This window comes from Setaria viridis, chromosome 7 (genome assembly GCF_005286985.2).
Source record: "Setaria viridis chromosome 7, Setaria_viridis_v4.0, whole genome shotgun sequence".
NCBI lineage: Eukaryota > Viridiplantae > Streptophyta > Magnoliopsida > Poales > Poaceae > Setaria > Setaria viridis.
In genome coordinates, this window is record NC_048269.2 from 16,007,049 (window position 1) to 16,030,133 (window position 23,085).

At 45.2% G+C, this 23,085-nt stretch overlaps 3 protein-coding genes across 6 annotated transcripts; all 3 read right to left on the reverse strand.

Moving 5' to 3' along the window:
• Positions 1 to 1,229: 1,229 nt before the first annotated feature.
• LOC117864662 (3-oxoacyl-[acyl-carrier-protein] reductase, chloroplastic) lies at positions 1,230 to 7,447 on the reverse strand. Of its 4 annotated transcripts, none has more exons than XM_072295119.1 (12): positions 6,875 to 7,447; positions 6,059 to 6,742; positions 5,645 to 5,876; positions 4,239 to 5,529; positions 3,548 to 3,628; positions 3,406 to 3,451; positions 3,229 to 3,323; positions 3,120 to 3,152; positions 2,470 to 2,604; positions 2,312 to 2,386; positions 1,545 to 1,627; positions 1,230 to 1,463 (listed from the first exon to the last, which is right to left on the reverse strand). In XM_072295119.1, exons 5-10 carry the CDS (start codon positions 3,554 to 3,556, stop codon positions 2,312 to 2,314), a joined length of 393 nt encoding a protein of 130 aa, XP_072151220.1. In that variant the 5' UTR covers positions 3,557 to 3,628; positions 4,239 to 5,529; positions 5,645 to 5,876; positions 6,059 to 6,742; positions 6,875 to 7,447; the 3' UTR covers positions 1,230 to 1,463; positions 1,545 to 1,627. The 4 variants fall into 4 exon arrangements, with proteins under 4 accessions (XP_072151220.1, XP_072151221.1, XP_072151222.1 ...); XM_072295120.1 differs by having other exon boundaries at positions 5,990 to 6,742; XM_072295121.1 differs by having other exon boundaries at positions 4,239 to 4,355; positions 4,915 to 5,529; positions 5,645 to 6,742.
• LOC140223454 (3-hydroxyindolin-2-one monooxygenase-like) lies at positions 5,407 to 6,561 on the reverse strand. The gene is made up of 3 exons (XM_072295298.1): positions 6,325 to 6,561; positions 5,990 to 6,166; positions 5,407 to 5,529 (listed from the first exon to the last, which is right to left on the reverse strand). Exons 1-3 carry the CDS (start codon positions 6,559 to 6,561, stop codon positions 5,407 to 5,409), a joined length of 537 nt encoding a protein of 178 aa, XP_072151399.1.
• A 4,471-nt stretch (positions 7,448 to 11,918) lies between the features above and the next one.
• Positions 11,919 to 14,214, reverse strand: LOC117865796 (class V chitinase). Its single transcript, XM_034750032.2, has 2 exons — positions 12,680 to 14,214; positions 11,919 to 12,606 (listed from the first exon to the last, which is right to left on the reverse strand). The coding sequence occupies exons 1-2, from the start codon at positions 13,977 to 13,979 to the stop codon at positions 12,386 to 12,388; spliced, it is 1,521 nt and encodes a 506-aa protein (XP_034605923.1). The 5' UTR covers positions 13,980 to 14,214; the 3' UTR covers positions 11,919 to 12,385.
• Between the last annotated feature and the right edge of the window lie 8,871 nt (positions 14,215 to 23,085).

The following is a 23,085-nucleotide window of genomic DNA, read 5'->3' on the forward strand; positions in this document are numbered from 1 at the left end:
AAGGTAAAAAGATTTGTTTGACGATTGGGTATGAGCCCTCAATCGGTCAGAACCCTCTATATTTATAGGGTGGGAGGCCTTTTTCTGCAAGAAAGTCCCGTTTCAACTCCAATTCAACTAGAACTCTTAATTCCTTCTCAGACTAGGTTAGACTGGTCTGACCGGCAGACCGGTTTTGCCTATCAAATCGGCTTTAGAACATGATCAGCGGCGCTGCCACTTTTGAGAGTCAACACATATATTAAACCAAAACCCACCTTAATTACATTTTGTAAACTTGAAAAATGTTGCAAGCATTGTTCATTTGTGCTGCAAGCAGTAAGAAAATACGGCGGCGAGGAAGATTGAGATTGTTCACTAGTCTACCACCACTTGAAGCTAAGGCCTGCACCAAGTTCTCCCATATCTTACCTGCCTCCTCACCACCTTCTCCACCTCGCTCCATGGGCACTCCTGCTCCTGCACCACCTCCCACTCCTAGAGCTCCATGGCGGCGTCGGCGGCGAGGAGGTTGCCCGGGACGGCGCGGCTGCGGCCGCGTAGGGCGAGGCCGTGGTGGTAGCGGCGCGGGAGCACGTCGCCGACCCTGATCTCGAGCGCCGGGACCTCGCGCGGGAGGCGCGCCCACTGCCTGGCGAGCACGGCGGTGGAGAGCGCGGTGCGGGTGTCGAGGCAGCGCAGGATGAGGCGGAGCAGGTTGTCGGGCAGTGCGCTCAGGCGGTCCGCGCTGCCGCCATCGTCCGAGATAGGGCGCGCGCACCGACGCGGCCTCTTGATCCTGGCCATGGCTACTGGCTGGTTTGCTCGATCTGGTAGCTAGAGCAAATGGCCTTACTAGGCGGGTTGACTGGTGCAAACGAAATCGGTCTCGAACGCGGCATTTACGACGTGGCATCGATCTCCAGAGCCGGAATCGGACTTCGAGATCAGAGATGCCACTAGCTAGCCTCGGTTAGTTTAAGTCTGGCAGGGATACTCTCTGTTCTTGGGTACAAGTACAACTCCGGCGAGCTTAGTGGCGTAACAATGCCCTCTGTGCATCAATGCAGTCCCTGGCTGCGGCGGCGCGTTTGGCACGGCACTGGCCGTGTCCGCGGGCTGGTGCACGAGGGGAGCCATGGCCGTGCGACGGCCGATGGCAGGGGTCAGTTAAGAGAACAAAGGATGGTGATTATAAAGCCTAATGACGATCATGCATAAACAGAGGAAATCTATCGGCGAGGATCAAATTCAAATAACCTGGACATATTGGCACATATCATGAACATACATATTTCAACTTCACCACGCCGTGCCTGATTTATTCCTGGTGAGCATTACGAAACAAGAGACAACGCTAACATTTGTAGTCCAAAACTCGCCTAGTGCAGGAGCGTACAACACCATTATAGGCTAAGGAGAAGTCGAAGTCTACCAAGCTCACTCAAACCTTACATTACCATCCCTCCGTCAATGGTAAGCACCTGCGTGCAACATGGGTTAGTTGAAATGCTACGAAATAGAACTCTGAAAGTTTGAGGGCAAATGCAGTCAGTGTCATGCACCTGTCCGGTGATGTAGCTAGCCGCAGGATTAAGGGCCAAAAACTCGATTAAACCCGCAACTTCCTCTGGTTGGCCGTATCTCCCTGGAAGTTGTATGACAACATGTATAGTTAGTGGTGACAGTTGCCGTTTGAATGCAGAGGAAAAACAAGAGCCGAGCAATATGAAATATCTCAATATGATGTGTTTTCATATTCTACTAAGGTCCCGTTTGCTTCCATTGACTTATTTTTAGCACCCGTTACATCGAATGTTTAGATACTAATTAGGAGTATTAAACGTAGACTATTTACGAAACCCATTACATAAGTGGAGGCTAAACGGCGAGACGAATCTATTAAGCCTAAAACTAATGGGTTATGGTTCTATAAAATCCAGCCCGTGCCACTCTGCATCAATGAGTAACTGTAAAAGAATATGCTTGGATTTTATAAAAGATGGAGTAAATACGCTTTTAGTTTACTGTTTTCCTTTCTAGCCTCTACAAATTAGTACTCTGCTCTTGCAGTCTATCTAAATATCAAAGGCCGTTTTAACTCTAGCTGTCCCACGCTGCTATCTATAGTAATAAATACCAGAATGATCTTCCTCTTACAAACATTAAATGGTGCATCACTAATGAATACCAGCTAGTAACTTTCGTTTGGAGCATCACTAAAGAACCATAAAACAAAGCAAGTTAACAATGCTACTTGTCCAATGGTGCAGCTTAAGACACTAATACAAAGGTGTTGTACACAGGAACAGCTAAGCTGCGTACAGCTTACCTAATGGATCTCAAGCTCTTCCCCAAGCTCGGCAGTCATATCAGATGCAATGAACCCTGGTGCAATAGAATTCACCTGCATGTATATTCAGAACAGTTTCAGAATGCAGACTAGCCTAACCTCACAGGTGAGTTAATAGTGAAAGATAAAGATCATACATTGATATTTCTGCTTGCATATTCCCTGGCAACTGTTTTTGTGAAGCCAATAACCCCAGCTTTGGCTGCACTATAATTAGCTTGGCCAACATTACCAGTAAGCCCAACGACAGATGCTATGTTGATAATTCTCCCCTGCATTTTGCAATAAAAATACACACATTACTAACCATGAAAAAATAGCAAACAAGGCAACTTTTGACAGCAACTTCTTGAAAGTCAGAGACTCGAAGAGTACAAGACAAATACAAATATAAGTAGTGGTAACAAACTATCAGTCCATGACCTTCTGTGTGTATTTGCCTACCTTCTGAGGCACAACACAATAATAATGTATTATTAATGTGGGGTATGGATTAATATTAGTTCTTTTGCTTCACACCACCTCAAAGAGAACAAAACATATACAAGTAATATAACAAACTATCAGCCCATGACCTTCCATGTGTATTTGTCTAACTACTGAGGCACAACACAACAATAATGAACTATGAATGTGGGTTATGCTTTAATATTTCTCTTGCTTCACACCACTTTCAGTTATATAATATTTTACAAACACAAAGTAAGAAAATCATGCAAGGAGGCACTCATTTCGTTGTGCTTCTCCAAGTAAATTAAGTGTAATATGAAGAGCAGAGAAATATTACCTTTTTCTTCTTCATCATTACTTTAGTAGCAGCCTGCAAAGAATATGTTGTTGTAAGATGCATCTAACAATTCAAGTAATTTCAAAATAAAGAAATATTATAAACTCACCTGTGTGCACAGGAAGACACCTGTAAGATTCAGATCAATTACATCTTGCCACTGAGATTTCTTCATCCTCATCAATAATGTGTCTCGTGTAATCCCTAATAAAAAATTGTTTTATTTGACTAAACAAATCAACTGAATAGGTAGCAGAAAAAAGTGCACTGTGTCACGGGAACATACCTGCATTGTTTACCAGCACATCTATTGTTCCCCATTTATCCATAGCCTAATTGATTTAAGAACTAATCATAACCATGTCCAAATAAAGATTGATGTAAAAGTGAAAAGGAACATTTTCTTTCTGTAAACAAACTACACTTACTGCTTTCATCGTAGATTCTACATCAGCTTCTTTTGAAACATCTCCTCCGAAGGTGATAGCCTCACCACCAGACGCTTCAATCTGCAAAAATAGCACTCTTCAAGTAGGAAAGGGGACAAAGAAAGTAAAATGAAAAGTAGAGCCAAATGTTGGTCTGTGCATATTTGTAAGCAGAAAACTATCACAGAATTGATAGTGGTGAATTTTAATCAACCACATTCAAGAATCACCATTCTATTTCTGTATAGTTCTTGCACTGTTGTTACTATCTACTGGTCTCTATATTTGCCATTACAATGGTTGAAACCATGAAACATAATTCAAGGTGATTGTTTAACTGTTTTGCAATTGCAGTGTCTCTAAAATGGCAGTGAAAATTAGGAATAATGACACTGTCACTTCTCTAGATAGATGAATAAAACATGATAATAGTTCTATGTACTCCTTTGTAAGGCCAAACATGAAAGAAGAATTCAGAATGAGATAAATAACTTTGCAACGCTGAGAATCAAGGAGAGGGATAGCAATAATAATGTTCTGCAAGGAATAAGTCTGATCACTTCTAGTGAAATCCAAATCAATTAATCAGTAACTATTGAAGATTGTGTTTGTGTTAGCTGAGCCCTCTAATATAAACTGACAGACAAACAAATAATAGACAACAAAGTAATTTGTGAATCCACATGCTCACCTCTTTGGAGACATCTTCAGCTTCTTTTGATGAGCGGGCATAGTTCACCTCTATGGGCGCTCCTCCACCAAGGGCAGTTGCTCCACTGCCAACGCTCCTCCACCTCGGGTGGTTACTCTAGCACCGGCAACAGGTAAGTAGATGTGATATGTAGTTAGGAAAAATTATAGATAATTTAGTTAGAAAAATAGGTTGGAAAACATTTGTTAAAAATGATGGGAAAAATAGGTAAAGAAATAGGCATGAAAGTTTAGTTTAAAAAAAACAGATGCGACAGTTTAGTTAGAAAAAACTGATAGGAAATATACATTGGTAAAACAGCTATTAGGAAAATTGTAGTTAGTAAAACTTAGTTTCTTGTCAATGCTCTTGTGACTTGCTGCCTCTTACGGCAAATAAATCTTGAAGACATATGGAGCTAAGTCAAACAAGCAACCAATATCACATATCATTATCGAATGGCAAACAAATACCAATACACGTTCGGACACAATAGAAATAAAAATTACAATCTCCTAAGTCAAACAAGCAATATATATAAACTGTATCCTTGTTATATTGATATGAAAAACAAATACCATACACGGAAAAACTTGAAAAAGAAATCCAGCTTTTGTTTAGATTGCGACCACCTCAAGCAACATGGGTCATTCATTTTCTGCATATTAGACCTAACCTTTTAGTAGGTGCAAGCAAAATACTTTTCTTTTCGGCTCACTGTCAATCCGGACACCTCAGTCATATCAATCTTATCCACACCCTTTGGCAACTCCCGATCAAAGTGATAAACAATATTTGCTAACATGATCTCAATTGAGGCCAATGCAAAATTCATCCCTGGGCACATCCTCCGTCCTGATCCAAAAGGCAACAATTGAAAGTCCTTCCCTCTAAAATCAACTCCCTTGACTTCTCCATTCCGAATGAACCTCTCTGGCATGAACTCCTCTGCGGCATCCCACACCTTGGGATCCCGACCGATTGCCCAAACATTAACCAGCGCAGTCGTGCCAGCAGGAACTTCAAAGCTTTCAACATGACAATCCTCTAAGGAGAGATGGGGCAGAAGGAGTGGCGATGGTGGATGTAGACGGAGCGTTTCTTTTTATAACAGCTTTAAGGATATGTCATCCCAATGAGGTCGTCTTCGTTGATGGTGTTCTGGTCCTTAGGAATGCTGCTCCCTAACCTCATGTTGTAACTTGGCCATAGCTTCTTTGTGAAGCATGAGCTCAGCCATGGCGAATTCTAGGACCAGGTACGCAGTGTCTGTGCCTGCTGCAAACATATTCTGCAGTTTCATGTTTAGATTAATTACTAGAAATAGATAAAGAATAAAATACAAAGAACGATGTAATCTGTCTTCTCAAGGAAATTAGGGAGCAAAAGAGAATTGGTGAACTCACAACCAAGATTCCCTTGATGCTCTCTGGTGAGCCCATACTCCTCTTCTACAGATATATAGCTACACTTGTATGAAGTCACACTCCTGGTCGTTATCACCACCATCCTCATGGTGCGCCGCCGGTGCTCTGGCTTTCTCACTTGCGTGCTCGTCGATCAGCTTGTCAAGGATCCTGTCCCACCCATCCCTTAACCTCTCAGCCTTGCGACGCGCCGACAACACGAGCATGCCTCCTGCTTGTTAGATTTAACTTAATCTGTCATTAACTTAAAACAGGATCTTAATCTTAGTCTAATCATGATCACTAACTTAATTAATGCGGAAACTTGAGATTAAACTAATTAACCAGAGCCTTCAGATGCCATCTGTAGTCGAAGTTGGGGTAGATGATGCTGAAGCAGGACGTGATCTTCACCTGATTAGGATCTAGATGACCCTGCCTGGTGAAGAACTTGATGTAGATGTGGATGAACTGCTTCCAGATGTGGCAGTCGGGCTTCCAACCCCTCCAGGCTCCAGCACTCTAATTGATCGGTGTTTAGACTAATGGCATGATTAGATGCGTTAAGCGCCCTCTCAAGAGGTATGTAGTGCTGTGGGGCCGGGGCCGACTCCAAAATATCCCTACGGTCACCTGCCGATCACGGGGACGCGAGTAACAAACTCGCTAATATTTCTCACGTTTGTTGGTGCAGGTGGACGTGCACGCAATCTTTGGTGTTGGCCAAGATCACATTCCAACACTGCTGCCTTGGCGAGGCCAGGGTAGGAGATCTCCAGGTTGAATCCTGCTAACAGGGCCATCCCTTCGTCGATAAGATCTTGGAACATCCTGTCCCTCCCCTCCACCCTGAACGACCGGCCTGCCACAGCGTGGCACACCATGTCGCTGGTGAACTTTCTCAGTAGGTCGCTCATGTCCACCGCCGTGCGTGGTACCGCCGCACCATGGATCTTGTTGATCACCAGCGCTACCTACTACTACCTCCGTTCCGTCGTCTTGATTTTTCTAGTTCTAGAAAAACTAAAACGACCTACAATTTGGGACGGAGGGAGTACAAGCGTGCCATGGCTCAGTGTTTGATGAACAGCAAGTAAACTGTAAATATAATAAGAGGAAATTCCTTATTATACACCACTTAAAAGATTATAAAATTTAATTGCAAACTTTGTTATGGCGTATACAAGGAATTGCCTTTAAATGTACTCCTTGATTAGCCATGATTATTACCTCTTCCTCACGGGCGCGCGTTAGGACAGCACCTTCTTCGTGCTGAGCAGGTGCGTGGTGGCCAGCTTCTTCGCCAGCCGCCACCGCTCGCCGTAGGGTGCCATGGCGACGTCCGACGGCCCATAGGTGAGCACGTCCCCGCAGACGGACCTTGGCCGCAAGGAAAACGTCTGGTCGTGCGTGCGCAGGACGGCCTGCGCAGCGCGCATGGACGAGGCCACCAGCGTCGGGACGAAGCCAAGGCGGAGCATCATGAAGTCCTCGCCGCCGTGCCGCAAGGCGAGGCTCCGCAGGGAGACGTGCGGCAGCGCTCCGACGAGGTGGACGTACGTGCCCGATCAGCGGCAGCGCCGGAGGGGAGGGAGGCAGCCTCTTACTTGCTCGTCCTTTCCCTGGCCACGTGATGGAGAAGCAGCGCAGCAGCACGAAGAGTAGTAGGAGAGGAAGGAGTGTCTTGCCGCCGGCGAGTCTCCAACGAGCTGCTCATCAAGAACTGGTACTTTGGCCATGAGCACTAGAAGTCAGGATATGTTTTGGTGCTGTGGGCCTGTTGGAATTGAATTCGATCTTATAAATGCATGTGGTAGTGTGTGAGTCTGGGGAAAGAGAGATGCTAAAGAGCAGGTGACTGAATTTGGTCGTCCTCTCGGTAGAGCAACCGTGATTGCAAATGGTTTGGTGTGGACCCTGCTTTAACGACATATCAAATCATATGATTCATATCTTGGACACTAATGGGCGTGGCTGTCGCCCAAGGGAAATGTAAATTATATGTCAGATAAACTTAGTATAATTGGATTCAAAGAACAGATGATGTTGTATAGTTTGTTGGAACTACAGAAACAATATGTTTAATTTTCATGCTAACACTACTACAGAATATGCTATCAACGCTGGCCCATCACAACCGATTTTGCATCGGCCGGCGGTGATAGAGTTTTACAGCTAATTTTGAAGTTGGTGGGGGCAGCATCCTTCAAAACCGGCGGTGATGCTCACTTTCACCGTTGGTTGGTGGGTAAAACCGGCGGTGAAAGTATTACCGCCAGATTTTAACCTCAGCCGGCGGTGAAACAGGGTACGGACCCAAAAAAAAATCTTTCATTCCACTTAATTCCATCTCACGTCCGCGCTACACCCCCCCTCGCCCCCTCTCCCCCTCAGTCTCTCACTCTCTCCCTCCCTCCCGCCGCTCTCTCCTCCCTCCTCCCTCCTCTCTCGCCGCCCTTTCCTCCCTCCCACCCGACGCCCTCTCCTCCTTCCTCCCTTCCTCCCGCCACCCTCTCCTCCCCCCTCCCTCCTCTCGCGTCGCCCCACACCTCCGGCCCCTCTGCTCCCCCCTCCACTCGCCCCTCACCGGACTAGATCTGCTAGTAAGGAGCGGCGGTGGGGCACGACGGGTCAACGTGCGGAGCGGTGGCATCCTCTAGATTCGGCGGCGGGAACGGGAGCGGCGGCGGCACATGGGGAGGAGCTGATCTAGCGGCGGGAGCGATGGCGCATGGGGAGAAGCAGATCCAACGGGAGCGGCGCATGGCGGGCCCAGCGGTGGCGGCGGTGGAGACAGTGAGCCCCCCTCTCTCACACTCTCTCTCTCTTGGGTCAGGGGCGGATCCAATCGGTGCGGCCGAGCTCTAGCGTGGTGCGGGCAGGGCACTGGTGGGGCCGGTGCGACCGGATCTAGGGTGGGGATTCTTTTTTTTATTATTTTAACTCGCATCACCGCCAGATCTTGGTTTGGCAGTGATAGGGTTTCCTGTCACCGCCGCCTTCTATACGACAGATCCGAAACCGGTGATGATAATGGGTTTGAAGCCAGCGGTGATGAAGGGCTGTGGAGTAGTGCAATTTCTTTTGACTAAGTTATCTTTGTGGGTATAAACCCATTGTACATGAACCAGCATGTAAAAATCTTAATCTTGTGGTAGTTTAATTTCCACAATAAATTATTAACATTCAGGTGCGTAAGATTGATTGCAGATCTTTGCCGTTAATCTATCACCAACAAGAGATCTTTTAAACTCAATGTTGGAAGGGTGATAGGAAATAACCTCAGCAACTGTAGCTTATCTTCTATGAGCAATGTTACATAGACTATAGGATAGTATTGCTCTTTTAAAGTGGTAGAACATAGTCATTTACCTTTCCAGAATCTGATTTGAGTTCCGGTTTGCAACTTAAAGTTACCAAAATCTAGGAGTTGTTACTTTACTCCCATCAGACCACTCCAAAATTGAGAATAATCACCAAAATTCTTTATTTTCCACTTGAGCAATTGTTTTGTTATTATGATATTTTCTTTTAAGTAATCTTTGCCGATCCCATCTTTGTTAATTAATTAAAGAGCCACTTGCTTAATAAACACTTAGAGCTGTTTGAGCCCCCAGGCATCCAAAATTGATGGCCTGGATCCAGCAGCTTGGGCGAGGTATCCGACACCACAGCCCTATTCAATCACGTTACGGTAGTTACCCCTCCCCTTCCACGGTCACCGGCAACCAGATCGACGACGCTGCCGCCGCCGCCATTGGCCGCGTGAGAGCTCTCCTTAACCAGCGCCACACCGTGGAAGGAGGATGCTGCCAACATGCTCTACAGCGGTACCACCATCGTTGAGGAAGCTGGCAATCCCGTCCTCGTAAAGACGGTCAAGGTCAGCAACTGGCACCCAGCTCGACGGCTATACCACGGCCACCATTGGCTGCGTGAGAGCAATAAATCGGCATCCAGCTTGACGGCGCCGCCGCGGCAGCCATTGGCTGCATGAGAGCAATCCCTTTGCTCATCTCTCTCTCCCAGGAGCACATCGTCATCGTCGTGCCAAATTTTGTGATTTGCTTCCACGCAATTTGTTAGTCATGCAGCTCTTCCTCGAGAGGATTGGTTCAAAAGTACTTCCTCCGTTCCATATTGCAGGTTATTTTAATATTTCTAGATTCACTAGTTCATCAACCCGCACTCCCGCACGGGCCAATATTCTTAAAAACTATTTTATTTAAAAATTAAACTCCTACCTAATAATCAAAATTGTTTACCTACTGCTCTCTCATTTTTTCAATATTTCAACATTTTCATCCACATATAGATGTGTACTTATCTTCGTCCGTTTGTGATTGATTTTTAATTACAGCTTTGTTACAATGCTTTTAAAGCACCAGTGGTACTTGCAGGTACTTTCCTTTTTTATCCTTCTTATCAAAAAGAATTAAATATATTTACACATAATAAAAAGGGCATCATAATAATTTTACTTGGTCCCACCAAATTGGTACTTCTCTTTAGATACTTCATGGTACTTCTTTGTTTCCACCGTTCAATTTCGCTAGATGGGCAGCTCTCATTTTTTCCAAGCACTCTAAATATGGTCTTTTAATTAATAATTACTCTATACACTTTTTCATCCATACTCACACTTTTTTAATTTTGTATCGCACCTCCATACATTATATTTAGCATAAAAATCATTATTTTTCATCACTTCTTCACATACATGTATAAACGTTCTACATGGTTACACTCATCATGCGTATATACCTTAACTTAGTATTTATATATTAACAATGGCATAAATAAGTAATTTAAAGCCATATATTAGTTTACCTTTAGATATTTCTATATGACGCACATGAAAATAATTAGGTCAATAGGTGTTTACTTTAGATTATTTTTAATAACGACATGCATCATTAACTTAGATACAAATTTAGAATGACATTTTAATTTATATTTTATAATCATATGCATGAGTAAATTGAATGAAGATTATGGAGTTATTTTAGATTTTTTTATAATGGTAGAACTCAATAATTTCGATATAGGTTTAGGATTTATTTTAGAATATTTTCATAATGATAGTGGTGGGTAACATTTTAGAAAATATAATAGATCAATGACTATGATTATTAGAGTTTACATGATTGATGTTTGATGTTTCTGATTTTTATGAGAATTTGTCTTTTCTTTTCAGCATGTCTCGTGAGAACTATTGCAGAGTTTCCAATGGAAATAAATGAGGCCACGTTGCAACAAACTATTCGAACACAATACTTATATAGATATATACTTATTACTTTCATCCGATTATGATAAATTTTGGTTCGTAATTACTGTATAACGTTTTGATCCACATTTATAATCCTTAACTTTTCACTTTGCATCGCATATATGCGCTTGAATTTGTTTAATGGACCCTGAGTTTGAGCTATAATTTTAACATAGCAATTTATATTCCAATCACTTCCTCTATATTTTTTATAAATGGTGATACACATCATGCCTATATACCTTAATTATTATATCATATATCAATAGGGTAAGAAATAGACAATTTAAAATCATATATTGGTGTATATTTATAATTAAGGTGACTTGGATTCAAATACAGGGTTAGATGGCTCTACCTAGAGGCTTCTAAGACTTAGGTGGCTTCACTGTAGTAAGAACCTCTACACGATGAAAACAAATAATGAGCGTGATCATAAATAATGAGCGTGATCATCCATACTGATTCCCCTATAATATGTTACAGTTAACGTTTACGATACCACTCCGCACAAACCAAACATCACCTTATTTTTATATTGAAATTACACCTACTTTACACATGTTAGTTGGCTATTTGTTATGTTTTCAGTCATATATGGACGGTTTCGATATGTTTTGTGATTCCCACGGCGTTGGATGTGTTTGGATGTTGTTATCGTGTTCACGGCATTATATGGGCCAAAAGCTGCTTAGTGTTAAATGTCCCGTGTCAGTTTCCAGGCCCACTCTGCAGGTGCCATTTTACAGGATTGGTATTATGGATTCGAGTCAGCAGGTCATATTGTTGTCTTATATGTGCAACCCACTCATGGGCCATGCTGGCCCAACCTTGGTAGTTGTCCTTGATGAACTGATTGGTTTTTTACTTTTTTTTTAAGAATGCATTCTTTTTTCACTTCAAGCATAATTCCCAGGATTGAGCGAGTTGCTGGAAGGCTTAAACGTATAGGAGCATAGGAGTTCCTAAATACAAAGAGATGGTATATGTTTCAGATTCAAATTCGAGAACACCAACTTTGTTTGCTTCAGTTGGGAAACATCTCTACTCTGCATATTTGTGCTAACCTTTTCTTTTCGGCACAATGTTCAGAGTTCAGAAGTGTGCTGTACATTGTTTGACAAGTGCATTGAGCAATTTGTTTTAATTAAGGCATGCAAGAGAGCTAAGAACATTACCTTAGCAACTGCAATCTCCCAGAGGATGTCAGTGCTCCAGTTCAGATTTCCTGTGGAAATGTATATTAGTAAATCATGGCTAGTAAGACATCTATAGTTGAGCAGGTTACACCGATTTACATCATTGTGATGCATGTTTTGTAGTATTAAAAAATTGTGAGTGCTTCTATGCAACAGCTGCACGAAATTAGAAGAACACAACGCACAATTCCTGCACCGCTACTGATTCTCTTCAGTGTCAGGACTCAGAATTAGCAATCCCAAATGCAGGAGCGCGCCAAGCTTCTACAGCTAACACCACACAAGACATAGCAGCCCCAAATGCAGAAGCGCATCAAGCTTCGCCCAAGGCAACCATGAGCCCGACCCAGACGTCGGTGCCGGCACCGGTCCAGGCGTTCCCGCAGGCGACCGGAGCGCCGGCGGCAGCCGCACCGGGCCCTGCGTCTGCCTGACGCCGGTGCCGTTCTTCCAATCTGACGACATCTCGTTCTGCATCCAGACCTCCGATGCTGCAACAGGGCGCAAGGAATGGAACAGTGAAGTCGAAATTGCAGTGTCCCTCACTGACATAGTAACACTGACCTGTTCTGGACAACGTGAGGTTGGCGTCGTCGTAGTTCACCGGCCAGAGGAAGTAGCCGAGGAGCCCTCGACGCGCGGCGAAGGCGAGCTTCTCGGCCACGACGGCCGCGCCGTCGAAGGCGACCCAGACGTCGCCCACGGACAGGTAGGACGCTACGGACGCGTTGTCGTACGCCGTGGTGGCCGTGCGCCGGCCGCCCCCGCCGGCGGCGGCGGCGGCGAGCCGCTGGACCTCGGCGTAGGACATGACGCCGGTGGCGTTGCTCCCGCGCTGCTTGGGCCCCGCAGCGACGACGGGGGCGCCGACGCCGGCGTTGGCCTTGTTGCGCAGGAACCACGAGCGGCCGTAGAGCGGGATGCCCATGACCACCTTGCCCGCCGGGAGGCCGGCGTCGATCCACGACACGACTCCGTAGCTCGCCGAGAAGTGGGACGCCCGGTCGTAGAGCGGCGCGTCGAAGGCCGTCGTGGCGTTGGCGCCGCCCGGCGGTCGGAGCCCGAACGCGGCGACGTTGACCCAGTCGAGGCACCTCGCCAGGGCCTCGGACGGGTAGTCGACGCTGGGGAGCGGCGCGGCGAAGACGTGGCTGGAGAAGTAGGCCGTGGCGGTGAGCAGGAACCCGGGGGGCGCGGCGGCGCGCCACTCGGAGACGAGGAATCCAAGGTCGGCCATCTCGACCGCCGACGCCGGGAACCGCCACGCGACGTCAAGCCCGTCGAAGCCGCTGTCGCGGGCGAGCGCGACGGCCGCGGCGCCGAACGCCGCGCGGGACGCCGGGTCCGCCGCCATGGCGGCGAACGCCGGGTCGGCCTGGGAACCGGCCGCCGCCCACGCGACGCCGGCGGTGCCGACAGAGAGCAGGGTCCTGAGGTTGCGGTTCCTGGACTTGAGCGCCGGGGAGAATGCGGCGAGGAGGCCCGCCTGGTCCGGGTCCGTCGGGAGCACGAGCTTGCGGGTGGTCGGGTGCACGGCGAGGGCCGAGTAGTAGAGGTGCGTGTAGTGGGAGGCGTCGAGCGCGGCGAGCGGGCGAAGGCGGGCGGCCGCGGCGAGGTAGAAGCCGGCGCGCACCGTCGTCCCTCGGGCGTCGTCGGGCGGCGCAGGAGCCGCCGACGCAGCGAGGGAGAGCGAGACCATGGCAACGGCGAGGAGGGTGGAGGAGGCGGACGACGGCATCGCCGGCGGCGGGGAGGTGGTGGGAGCTCGGCGGAGGGGGCGGTCGGAGTGGGTGGGGATCGGAGTCGGAGCGAGGAGGCCGGTGTCGTCGGTTGCGGTTGTGCTGGTGTCATTGGAGGGAAACATTGGAGGAATCTTGGCCGCGTTGGTATGCAGGTGTTTGATTCTACCAGTGCCTTGCGAACTGCAAAGCTACTGCAAAAGCTCAAACAGTTACGGAGCTGTAATTGTCTGCTCTGTGGAACACTGACGTGGTGAACTCTGACGCTGGAATAGCGCTTAGTTTTTCAGGCGTGGTGCCTCTGCAAATCCCATAAAACTCGCCTAGTTTACGATGGGTATAGAGTTTCACATGCAAGCAGTGTTGTGCACTGCTTAGTATTAACAAGACAAGGCGAGAGTGTTGTTGATGATTGGCCTCATCATTGCATTTGGTAAGGATGATCGTCCCGTGACAAGCTGTACCGATAGGGGTCCCCTAACCGTTGATGTCAGCAGGACCGGTCCCAAGTTTGCATTTGCATTTCGTAAAATCTAGATTGAGAGACCTCCTCCTCTTTACCTATGTGAGCGTACAGGAGGAAGTAACTCTAACCGGCCAAAGGAAGGAACTCCTCTTCTTTCTCCACGTGCGCGCAGAACGCCGCACCTCAGCACCCGCCACTCCGCCAGAGTTGAAGAAGAAAGATTAGGGGTTATGTTTTTGGGGTTTGGGTTTGGGTTTAGGGCGGAGTGGGACTCGTGGAGGAACAAAATCCGCCAGGCTTAAAGGGAAGCTTATGGAGGCAGGCAAGCAGTTAGCGGGGCGGCTTCGTTGCGTGGCGATGGTGCTGCCGGCAGGCGGTGGGGAACATCCAGTTAGGAGGGATGGGGTGGGGATGGAGTATGCCGAAATGGTTAGGAAGGATAGGTCGGATACGGTAGGGATGGAAGGTGGACGACAAGGGGCAGAGGCGGCTGCGGTGTTAAGGCGAGGGCATCTCATTGGAGTGGTCAGGGAAGGCCGGTCTTGAAGGGTGGCGGCACGGTGACACGACGAGGTGCTGGTGGCCGCTGGAGGTGGTTGCAGATGGGGAAGGACTGTGTGGCGGGGATGATGGTGCTGGAGGTTGGTAGGGCTGTTCGGCTCGTCGCTTGGTTCGAGATCAACTCAATTTCTAAACGAGTTAAGCCTAACTCAAAAGCTCGTGAACTTTTCGACCTCAAGATCGAAAAGCTCAAGTAAGCTCGTGCATTACGATTGGCCATGACTCTATGATGTTGTTGGGACGATTATAAATGGATTCCCCTAGATGGACCTAAACAACCTCCTATATGGCCCATGGAAGGATTAAGCATAAGGACTAGATGTAATTTTATTCCCCACCAAGGGTATGAAAGAAAATTGCCCCTACCCTCCCTCTATACAAGATACCCGTGAGTGCTAGAGCAAAGAGAGGACTCTTGTTCTACTCCATCGGTCTCATACAAACCCTAGGTCTACAGGAACATCGGATGCCTCCGGAAGGCCTCTTTCTGTTCGGTTGAATTCCTAAGGTGTACACACACACACACACACACATATATATATATATATTCTAATTTTCTTGCCTAATTATACTGTGTAAATCTCAATGTCTACAAATAATGCAATGACTCTAGTCCAATTGCTATATAGACTTTCCTGAACTATGTTTATGAATAAGATAAATCTCAAGGCTTGTGAATTACTCGTGATTGACTCTCTATAAGCTCGACTCGAGATTGGCTCGAATCATAAATGAGCCAAGCTTGAGCCTAGCTCTAAGCTCGGATGGTTTTGAGGCTCAGCTTGGCTCGATGCTCTAACAAGCTCAATCTTGAGGCGATGAGCTCGCTCAAGCTCGGCTCGTTCACAGCCCTAGAGGTTGGACAGGGTGTGCTAGGCCTGTGGGTGACTAGGTGTGTGGCAACGAACCGAGAAAGACAAAGATGCTGGGGGAGGGGTACTGGGATAATGCTATTGCGAGGATCTTGTCGGTTTATTTGCCTCCTTTGCATTTTGCAAACATGTGTCAAACTAATGAATAGCAAAGGGGCTGTCTATCAAATACTCGAGTGTAGAGGGGGCTCTCATCACTCGATTTTTTGCTCCGTTAGATTTGAATTGGACATCTCAGATGAGATCCCATCCTCTCTTACCTTCTTCCCGCACGCGATGAAACACCCTTATCCATTCACCACGTACGGAGGAAAGGCCCGAGCCCCCACCGCCTCCACCTCCCTCCTCGGACCTGGCGCCGTCTCCGGAGCCACAGCCCCCCACCTCCCCCCAAAATTAACCCCTTTCGATGTTGCTCCTCCCTTGGTGTCTTCTTTACCAAGTCTGGCTGAGCTCCCCCGCGGACACCGGCTGCCTGCTCGGTTCCGCCGGCAAAATGCCGCCTCCGCCGCTGCTGCCGCTGACCACGACCGACGCTAACCCGTTGGTCTTCTACGCCCCCGCCGCCTCCACCGCCCGGCTCCAATGGCGCCCTCGCCGCCTTCGCTCCCCGCCGTCTCTCCCGCCTCCACCGTCGAGCCACCCCGAATCTCCCTCTAGGTCTACAGGGCACAGGTAATCCTCCACCCCCAACCCCAAACCCCGAAATCCTAAAGTTCGCCGAAGTTGTCACTCACCATTGCTGGAGGAGGAGAAGAAATGATGCACGTGTGGCATTTGTCGATTGGTTGAAAAATCAAAGTGGTGAAGCTCTCCAAAACACTCAAGTCCAGTTTAGCTTTCCCCATAATAAACGTGCCTATCTTCACAAAGAGTGCAGTTAAATAGGATTACAATCAAATTTAAGAAGCTCATCATTAACACAACTAGGCCTACTCGCTCTCCGAACAACATAATTTGCTAATCGAGCTAACTCATGATCGAGTGCACTCTCTCCCAAATTTCCTGAACGGTGCTATGCGTAAAAGTAGGCCAAGCCCTAGGCCCCAAGTCCCAGGGGCCGCACCCCAGGTGTCAGGTAGCAGCAGGACATCAGGACTCAGTGTTCCCACGAATAGCCAATCAGTGGCCCTGGCCCCATGGGGAGGAACCGGAGTTCCAGTGTTCCATGCGTGCCGCACACCGTATGGCCCTATCCTAAAGGCCAACATGTCGCAACTCGCTAGGCCCCAGGGAAAAACGCACACGATTAGATCCGATCGCCAGAAAAACGCAACGTATTCACTACTACCGCAGTGCCGCCGCCATGACACGTGCTGTTCTTGTTCAACTGCGCCAGCACCAGGTACGTTGCTCAATTGCCAATCCCCAATTCTCTGTACCATTAATTATTAATTCACTATCACAAGTTATTTAATCTCAACTGATTTATAACTATCGTGTATTTATAATAATTTCAGCACCGTGGGATATCATGTTATCTAGAAAATATGAATCAGGCTGCGAGAAAAGAAAAAGGAAAAGACGTGTGGAGGAGTTGATAGAATCACAAAGAGGAGCTATGGATAAATTTTGCAAGAGTTATCAGGGCCCTGAGAGTAATACGAGCGCTTCGACGAACCCAAATGAGTTGGCAATAGTTGTTGTGGTTGAACCAACTAATAGGAATCAGGAAGAAAATGTTAACATCAACGTCCATGATAACAGTAAATGTATCAGTTGCACATGCACAGTCTGCTAGTGTTGATGAGGAACCAGTTTACACTTCAAATATTTATGATCCAAGAAATTAGGATAATCTTGATAATAAAGCAAGAGACATATTAGTCAAGAAAGGGCCTATAAGAGAAGAAAATATCAAATTTCCTCTAGATGGTGCCTCAAGACATTTTTCATATGCTCATTATTCTAGAAAATTAAGCAATGAAGAGGGACATGATAGAAATGGTTAGTTTATTCGAAGCATGTTGACAAAGTATTTTGTTTCTGCTATAAGATCTTCAAGTCTAGCACTAGCAAGAGTCCTAGTTCCTTAGCAAGTGATGGGTTAAGAAATTGAAAGTATATCAGTGAGAAGCTTAGAGAACATGAAAATAGTGTCGAGCATATTAGTAACATGAATAGTTGGAATGAATTGAGAGTTAGACTGCGGAAAAAGGAAATAATTGATAAAGAATTGCAATAGCAATTCACAAAGGAGAAAGAACGGTTGAGGCAAGTTTTGTTAAGAATAATAGCCATTATGAAATTTCTTGGTAAACGCAATTTGGCTTTCAGAGGAAGCAGTGAGCAGTTTTATAATGATAGTAATGGTAATTTCTTAGCTTGTGTTGAGATGATTGCAGAATTTGACTTGGCAATGTAAGACCACCTTAGACGTATTCAGAACAAAGAAATTTATTATCATTATCTCAGTCATAAAATTCAGAATGAGTTGATATCTCTTTTGGCTTCTGATATCACAAGTTCTATCATAAAGGTTGTTAAAGAGGCCAAGTATTTCTCTGTTATCCTAGATTGTACCCCTGATGTCAGTCATCAAGAACAAATGACTTTATTAGTTCGATGTGTTAATTTGTCTAGTGGCAAGATAAAAATTGAGGAGTACTTTTGGGGGTTCTTGAAGGTGGATGATACATCTGGTTTGGGGCTTTTTAATGTATTGCTTGAATCTATGCCTTTAGCCTAAATATTAGTGATATAAGGGGTTAAGGCTACGACAATGGTTCTAATATGAAAGGAAAATACAAAGAGGTAAAAACATGGTTACTTGATATCAATCCAAGAGCATTGTATATGCCATGTGCATGCCATAGTCTAAATCTTACTCTTTGTGATATGGCAAAATCTAGTGGAAAAGCTATTTCATTTTTTGGAATTGTTCAATGCATATATGTATTATTTGCTAGTTATACGAAAAGGTGGAATGTTTTGCTTAAACATTTTCCTAGTCTAACTGTGAAATCATTGTCCAATACTCGTTGGGAGAGTCGAATCAAAAGTGTTACAGCAATAAGATATCAGGCTACTAAGTTAAGATCTGCTTTGTCTGAGTTACATCGTGCTTCTGACATTGAACCTAAGGATAGAAGTGATGCAAAAAATTTATTTGATGCACTTGGCAGCTTTAAGTTTCTATGGTATGGTTATCTGGCATGATATTTTATTTGCTGTAAATAAAGTGAGCAAGAAGTTGCAATCGCCAGCCATGTGCATTGACTCTACTTTGAAGCAAATACAAGGTATAACACAATACTTTGAGAATTATATAAATGAGGGGTTTTCTTTTAGTCTGATCATCGTCAAAGGTATTGCAACAGACATGGGTGTAGAGGCATCATTTCCAGAAAAACGTCGTGCTACGAGGAAGAAATAATTTGATAAAAGTAATTGTCAAGAAGAAATTCTTGAAGCTGAGAAGGCCTTTGAAGTTGAATATTTTTTTTGTTTTGGTTGATATGGCGATCGTTTCTTTGAAGAACAGATTTGAAGAACTCATAGTGTTTGAAGATATATTCGGATTTTTGATGAGCTTAAACACTTTGAAGTTATTAAATGATAATGAACTTGAAGAATGTTGCACTAAATTTGCAGAAACTTTTTCTTTTGATGGTTCATCTGATGTTGAGGTATATGATCTTATTTCTGAATTAAAGATTATGAAATTCACTTTGCCAGATGGTGTAATGTCTGCTATGGAGATTTTTGAGCATGTCAGAGATGTGGATTGTTATCCTAATGTCTCCATTGCTTACCGACTCTTATTTACTGTGCCTGACGGTCGCATCGGCTGAAATAAGTTTTTCAAAGGTGAAGTTATTGAGGAACTATTTGAGGTCAACAATGACTCAGGAGAGGTTAAATGGTTTGGCAACATTATACATCGAGAAGAAATTGTTGGATGAGATTGACATCAACCCTATCATACTATCGTAAGTGACTTTGCATCGAGAAATGTTAGAAGAAAATTTTACAGTAATATGTATAAATAATTTGATATGAATATTGTTTTTAGATACATTTCAGTATTTATTGGTAACACTTCATACATATTTATTATAATGTAATAATGTTTATTTATTATAATGTAATATAATGTTTATACGAAAAACCTCGAGTTTTACTTTCGGCCTCCCAAATCTCAGGCCGACCCTGCGTAAAAGGCCTCGCTCCAAATAATGGCTTGGTCGCGCGGCAGGGCATGCACCGTGGGGCCGCGTCTGCTTCCGTGCTGTGCTGTGCTGTGCAGTGGGCATAATTCCGAACAGCATAATTCCGTGAGCGAACGTCGTCTCATTCAACACTGGTGCTGTGCTGCGCAGTGGGCACCTGACTCACTCATCTGCCACTGCCATGGCTGCGCAATTCTGCAGACACCGAGATGGATTGTACTCGAGCTCTCTAGCTCGGATCGGGCTCATCATGGTTTACCGTCTCGATCTGCAGGCTGGATGGCGCAAGCATTGCAACGCTGCATGCCGTGCCCCGCGCCACGCGTTACCTCCACGCCCTACACGTGGACCCGTCGGAGCCCTCTGCAGTGTGGGGCTCTTTTTTTTTTCGCCAGACGGCCTCGCAGCTGCAATGCTGCATGCAGACCTTCAGCAGCTATGAGTGACCACGAGATTACACAACACAGTTTCCGAATGACCCTGTACTGAATTGCTTGGCGTCATCTTCGGAGCCGCGTGGGCTTGGCTCCATTCCATCTCCGTCGGGGCAGGTAGGTAGGGTTGGTGTGCCGGCGGCCTTGGTTCATTTATTTACTCTTCCATCCTCACTTACTTCTGCTGCACATCTCTAAGATCTTGTTTAGTTACCTCAAAATCCTAACTTTGGCACTGTGCAAAAAGAAGATTCCCTATCACATCAAACTTACGGTACATGCATGGAGTACTGAATGTAGACGAAATCAAAAACTAATTGCACAGTTTGGTTATACTTTGCGAGACGAATCTTTTGAGCCTAATTAGTCAATATTTGGACAATAATTCACAAATACATACGAAACGCTACAGTATGCTACAGTGCTGGACGCAGTGATTTTGGTTGTCCAAAATCGGGCAACTAAACATGCCATAAGTCGATTCGGAAGAGTTGAGTAGGGTTGGTTAGATCACTAGGTTACTTCCGATCCAACTGGATCCGAAAGCCGTTCCGGACTTCTGGGACCGCGGTCCTCTCGGTGTATTTGCCTCCTTTGAAGGCAGTCTATTCATTAGTTTTAACACAAGTTTGCAGTATTAGTTAGTACTGTAATATTATCCTATTGTATGCAATTGCGGCAGAACACCAAATATACACCTCGGCCGTTAGTTAATCTTTACCTAATATTAAAACAATTTACCTAATATTAAAGCAAGTAAATTTCTACCACCAATTTTCGCCGTCACATAGAACCGGTAAAAAATAAAGAGAAATCGACTCCCACCACGTGAACCGGACCACCGAGTGCAGAACCGGAGAAAAAACAGACTCCGTAACCCTGAACCGAAAGAAAACCGCATCCTAGGCCGTCCTACCCCTGAACCGGAGGAAAACCGCACCCCCACATGTGAACCGCCCGCCGGAAAAAAAAGGCAAGTAAAAATCCTCAAAACTGAAGGAGCCTCAGCAAGGTTTGAACCCAGGTCTTTCAACCCCATAGGAAGCACGCCAACTACTTCAACCTATTTCGATTGTGGTTAAGGTGGCCACGTTTTTTATTTTCTTCGTAGGGTTGAGGAAACTATATAGATCAATCCTTCCCGTCTGTCATATGTTGCAACGAGTACAGCAAGTTCATTTTGTTATCATGCTAAAAAGATCTTTTTTATCTTGCAAAGAACATACATACAATCTATACGTACCCTCCTTCGTCGCTTCTGGCTAAGCATCTTTCGGCGGAGGAAGTGTTTTCTAAATCTCAAGCTACATGTTTCGTTTCTAAACATTGAGAACCGTTTGTTGGCTTCAGAAGAACAAATCATGTATGGAAAATCCAATACACATACTAGAATATAAAATTTTCACATGATAGAATTGTCGCATGTTGAGCAGCGTCGGTGTAGACTGGTCGTGCGCTACTTGCTACTTGTACGAATAAACAGGTTCACGCCTACTAATGCATGTACACCATGTTAAGGCAGCAGCGCTTGCTAATAAACCCTACCGTACGTGAATATAGTTCTCGCCCATTCCAACCAGATGGTACAATTAGATATGCGTTCGTGTTGTATGGTATAATAATAAGCAAGTTTCTTTCTTAGATAAAAAAGTAGAAATGTAATTAGTATTTGAGTTCTATTGATTTTCTAGCAAACGTGTAAAGATCCATTGAGTATAATAAAAATTCAAAACTTTATAATTTTTAAAATATAGTTAAATTTCACCGTAGCAACGTTCGTACGGTCATTTTGCTAGTCGTTACTAAAACAAAGAAAGGAAAAAAATTATAAAGAGGGAAAGAGTAGTCCTCTGGGCCAAATGAATTCGTTGGTGGGCTAAGCTGCTTATGGGGCTCTCCGAAGAAAAGATGAGAGACCGGAGAAGGCGTAGGCCGTGTATAACATTTACACAAATTCTTTGCTTTATTTTTTTTCAAGTTGGCTAGAATTTAGACAGCTATAGCTGTTGTTGTCTGCAAGAATGGGCAACGTCACATAGAGATAGCAACACAGGCAAGCGGTACAATGGCTTATGTTAAGCTATCTGCAAATTAATTACTTCATGTATGGAACCAAAAATCATGGTGATCAAAATTAATTTGATTTTTTAAGATCAATTTGTGGCTTGTTTGAGGCAATGTATTTGTTTATACAATATAATACCACTAGAAGGGCTGCCTGTAACTATTATTTTATTTCACATTGTTTTTGCCCAGCCTTCCTGTGAAAGAAGTATTTGTAAAGGATCGTATTGTAATAGTGCAAGGGGGAGATCAATAATAGCAAATTGATGCTTTCCACGTTAAGCCCCGTCACCTCTAATTCATAGCCGCATGATCGTCGGGTCTACAATTGATCCGAGCCGTTCTTGGCTGTGGCGGTACGTCCCAATCGATTCCACTCCAAAAACTGACAAGGAACTTGGAGTTAGACTACAAGATAATCACCGTCATCTCTTTACTCTCTTTACTCTAAGAATAATATTTTTCTCTGCCTGCATGTTGACGTCCACAATCTTGGCTTCCATTTCATTTTTTTTTTTTTGCCTTCTCGCATCAGATTTTTTGCATGAACTAGCAGTAGCAGATCACGTGTGAAGATTTCAGGGATCATTTCACTTTAGCAATGCTCTAATATGGACCTCTGTGACATACATTATATGTCATGTTCAGTATGCCTATGTTCT